Source organism: Salvia hispanica, chromosome 4 (genome assembly GCF_023119035.1).
Source record: "Salvia hispanica cultivar TCC Black 2014 chromosome 4, UniMelb_Shisp_WGS_1.0, whole genome shotgun sequence".
NCBI classification, from domain to species: domain Eukaryota; kingdom Viridiplantae; phylum Streptophyta; class Magnoliopsida; order Lamiales; family Lamiaceae; genus Salvia; species Salvia hispanica.
Genome location: NC_062968.1, coordinates 38,168,566 through 38,172,316, shown reverse-complemented (window position 1 = coordinate 38,172,316; position 3,751 = coordinate 38,168,566). Strand labels below are relative to the sequence as shown.

General features: G+C 40.1%; 1 protein-coding gene across 1 annotated transcript; it reads left to right on the top strand.

Moving 5' to 3' along the window:
- Positions 1–1,142: 1,142 nt before the first annotated feature.
- Positions 1,143–2,739, top strand: LOC125223705 (probable aspartyl protease At4g16563). The gene has a single exon (XM_048126967.1). The coding sequence runs from the start codon at positions 1,178–1,180 to the stop codon at positions 2,537–2,539; it is 1,362 nt and encodes a 453-aa protein (XP_047982924.1). The 5' UTR covers positions 1,143–1,177; the 3' UTR covers positions 2,540–2,739.
- Positions 2,740–3,751: the final 1,012 nt, after the last annotated feature.

Genomic DNA, 3,751 nt, shown 5'->3' with positions numbered 1-3,751 from the left:
TCTGGATTTGAAACAAATTTTATATTTACTGAAAATTCTGTAACTATAGCGTAGGTCAAGAGCAATATGAAACACCTAGATTGAACCTATAATGCTATTTACAAATAGACAAAAATTAAGAGCACTAAAAACAATCTTTTTATATTAAACCGTGACAGTGTGACACTACATGTGATGCAGTAGTATAATTTTCTTTTTTTTTTACAAAAAAAATATAGTAATCTTATTCCAATCCTGCATTGTGTTGTTACGGTTTATAATTAATTTTAATAAATACTACTATTATAATTATTATTAAATCTGCAAAAGATTTTGTATTGCACTGACGGAGCTATGTATAGTGTGAAGTTAAATATCAAAATACTACTATTAGACTTTTTGTTTGTGGCAAATCCAAGACCCAGAATAATATGCTAATAAATAAATGTAATTTATCCAAGATCCAGAATAATATGCTAATAAATAAATGTAATTTAACATATTTTTAATAATAAAACAAACTGGTTCGTAAAAACGTTTCTTAAAATCAAAACTTAAAATTTCAATCCCTGTGAGTATGTGGAATATTATTTGCGTATGACTAGGTAGATCACCCATCCTGATGCGCTAACCCTCTCTACTCAACCCCGCGCCTTTTTCTAAAGTTACGATATTCTCACATCACCTTTTACTTCAAAATCAATGGCCCCAAATAAACTTTTCACCTTCAATAGTTATTCTTCAAGCTTCTTCAATGTGAAGCAACACATTAATCGCAATATTATTTTATTTTTCGAATCTTTTGAAAGTTTTTACACTCCATTTATTACACAGAGTCGGTAGAGCATATATAGTCACGTTTCTACACAAAAATTTATTTTGGTTGGGAATGTTATATTTTATCTTTAGAAAACTAAGTGCCTTTTAGTTTAATAGTAGTAGGATATTTAAGAATAGGAAAAAGAAAGGGGAAAAAGTCTCTATCCTGATATAAGTATTACTCAAACATACTTTTTAATGTGAAGATTATAATCAGACGAAACAAGACAAGAATTTATTAATGCACTAATAATTTACTCGGTTGCTTTGCTCTGGAAATGTATAAACAAAATAAAGATAAGATTTGTGTAAACTATTCCCAATTTCTGATACTATAATTCAGGTGGACATCTCATATCAACACACTAGCTATCCAAATATGTTGTCTCTTCCTCACCTCCCTCTCCTCTCTCTCCTCTCTCTCTTCTCTCTCTCCTACGCCTACACCACTACCCTCTCCCTCTCCCCCACCGCCGCCGCCGCCCCGCCGCTCGCTAACCCATGGCAGAGGCTAGCCCACCTCGCCACCGCGTCCACCACCCGGGCCCACCACCTGAAGACCACCGTCCCCACCAAAGTCCCACTCTTCCCCCGCGGCTACGGCGGCTACTCCATCTCCCTCAGCTTCGGCACGCCGCCGCAGACCTCCTCCTTCATCATGGACACCGGCAGCAGCCTCCTCTGGTTCCCATGCACTCGCCGCTACTCCTGCAACTCCTGCAACTTCGCCGACATCGACCCCACCAACATCACCACTTTCATCCCCAAATCCTCCTCCTCCGCCAAAATCATCGGCTGCGCAAACCCTAAATGCAAATGGATTTTCCCCAATCTCCGCTGCAGAGAGTGCGGGAATAACCAAACCCGCACCCGCTGCACCCAGCCCTGCCCGCCCTACATAATCCAATACGGGTCCGGGTCGACCACCGGGTTACTCCTATCCGATTCATTAGTATTTCCTGATAAAACGGTCGACAATTTCGTCGTCGGCTGCTCGATTTTCTCCAACCGCCAGCCGGCCGGCATTGCCGGCTTCGGCCGCGGACCGGAGTCGCTGCCGGCTCAGATGAGCCTCAAGAAATTCTCCTACTGCCTCGTCTCCCATCGCTTCGACGGAGAACCGATCACCAGCGATTTAGTACTCGATACCAGCGGCGCCGCCGCCATAGGAGGCGGAATCAAGTACACTCCATTCCGGAAGAATCCGTCGTCGGGGAACTCCGCGTTTCACGATTACTACTACGTCACGCTGCGTAAGATCACAGTCGGTGGAGTCAAAGTCAAAGCGCCGTACAAATATCTGGTGCCTGATTCCGACGGGAGAGGCGGAACGATCGTCGACTCCGGCACGACCTTCACCTACATGGAGAAGGAGGTGTTCGAGCTGGTGGCGGAGGAGTTTGAGAGGCAGATTGGGAAAAAATACGGCCGGGCCGCCGCCGTCGAGAAGGAGGCCGGCCTTCGGCCCTGCTACAATATCTCCGGCGAAAAGGCGGTGGATTTGCCCCAACTGACGTTCCAATTTAAGGGCGGAGCGAAGATGGCGCTGCCGTTGGCGGATTACTTCTCCTTTCTGGATGAATCGGTGATTTGTATGACAATTGTTTCGAGCGGTGGGATGGAGGATGGGTTCGGGCCGGGCCCTGCTATAATTTTGGGGAATTATCAGCAGCAGAATTTTTACATTGAGTATGATTTGGAAAATGAGAGGTTTGGGTTTCGGAGCCAAGTATGCAAATGAGGGAACATGATCATCTTTTTTTTTTTTTATTACTAATTCATATTCGGTTCACCTCCATATGATAAATAAAACTTTGATTCATCGACACTTCACGTAGAGATGCAATTTCAAGCCATTGACATAGTTTAGTCATGTACTCCTATATCATTCTTGGCTGACAATTTGTACCAAGAACTTAATTTATATGTCATTATTCGCCATTGTATTGTTCTGTTTTCACAATCAGCATTTTATTTTAGAACATTAGGCCAAATAATTTTCAACCGTGAACACAATCAAGCAAGTAATGAAACCCATATGTGAATTGTGTGGTAATAAGATAAATAACAAAAAAACGAATTGGATCATTGACTCATTGTTACAAAAAGTTTGTGTATAAAAGAATTTTGGATGGGGGTGATTAGATTAAAGTTTAAAATTTTCGAATAAATTCGACTTGACAGAATTGTGCATCTCGATCTTTATTTTGACTTTCATAGTATCAAATAATATCAATTGAGTGCTTTCTAGCTATAGTAAAATCTGAGCAATATGCACTGTGTGTGTGATAGAGAGAGAGTTATTTGGAGGAATAAAAGTGTGTGTGTAAAGTTTTTAATGATGCAAGAGGCATGTGACAAATGACGAAGCAAAACAAGAGAGGAACGCAACTGCACATGCTGTTGGTTGGCTTCTAGCTATGTAATTTTGCCCCTTGCCAATACCAAATTGTACTTTTGTCTCCTTGATTTATATGGATAATTACAATTCAAGTTTGACGCATACATTCCAAATCATGATTTTTTTAGCGGAATGAAATTTGAAATTTTGAGTTTGAGTTTCATATCTTACTTTAATTACATCAAATATTAATATTAATATTAACGTTAATGATTACACGCACCTGTTATAGTATAAAACGGTGGTGACGGCGGCCGGGTGGAGTTAGTGGTACATGCACTTTTATGTGCTGTCAAAATTGACTCTTTGTTCGTTTCTTCATTTCTTTAAAATAGGCTTCTGCTTCTCAGATAGCTTAAATTTTTTATTTTTTTTTACTCAGATAGCTTAAAAGTTAAAATAGAACAACTTGCTTAAAATTGAGGTGGGGGCTTGCAATCAGCGCAGATTATTGATGTCAAGGTGATATATAGTAAATAGTTAGATATGATGACGGTCATATATATGTTCATAATCATATATGCACAAAATAATAAAGCTTGATCAAATAAA

Coding starts and splice junctions, on each gene's coding strand:
- LOC125223705 (XM_048126967.1), top strand. CDS start 1,178: ATGTTGTCTCTTCCTCACCTCCCTCTCCTCTCTCTCCTCTCTCTCTTC.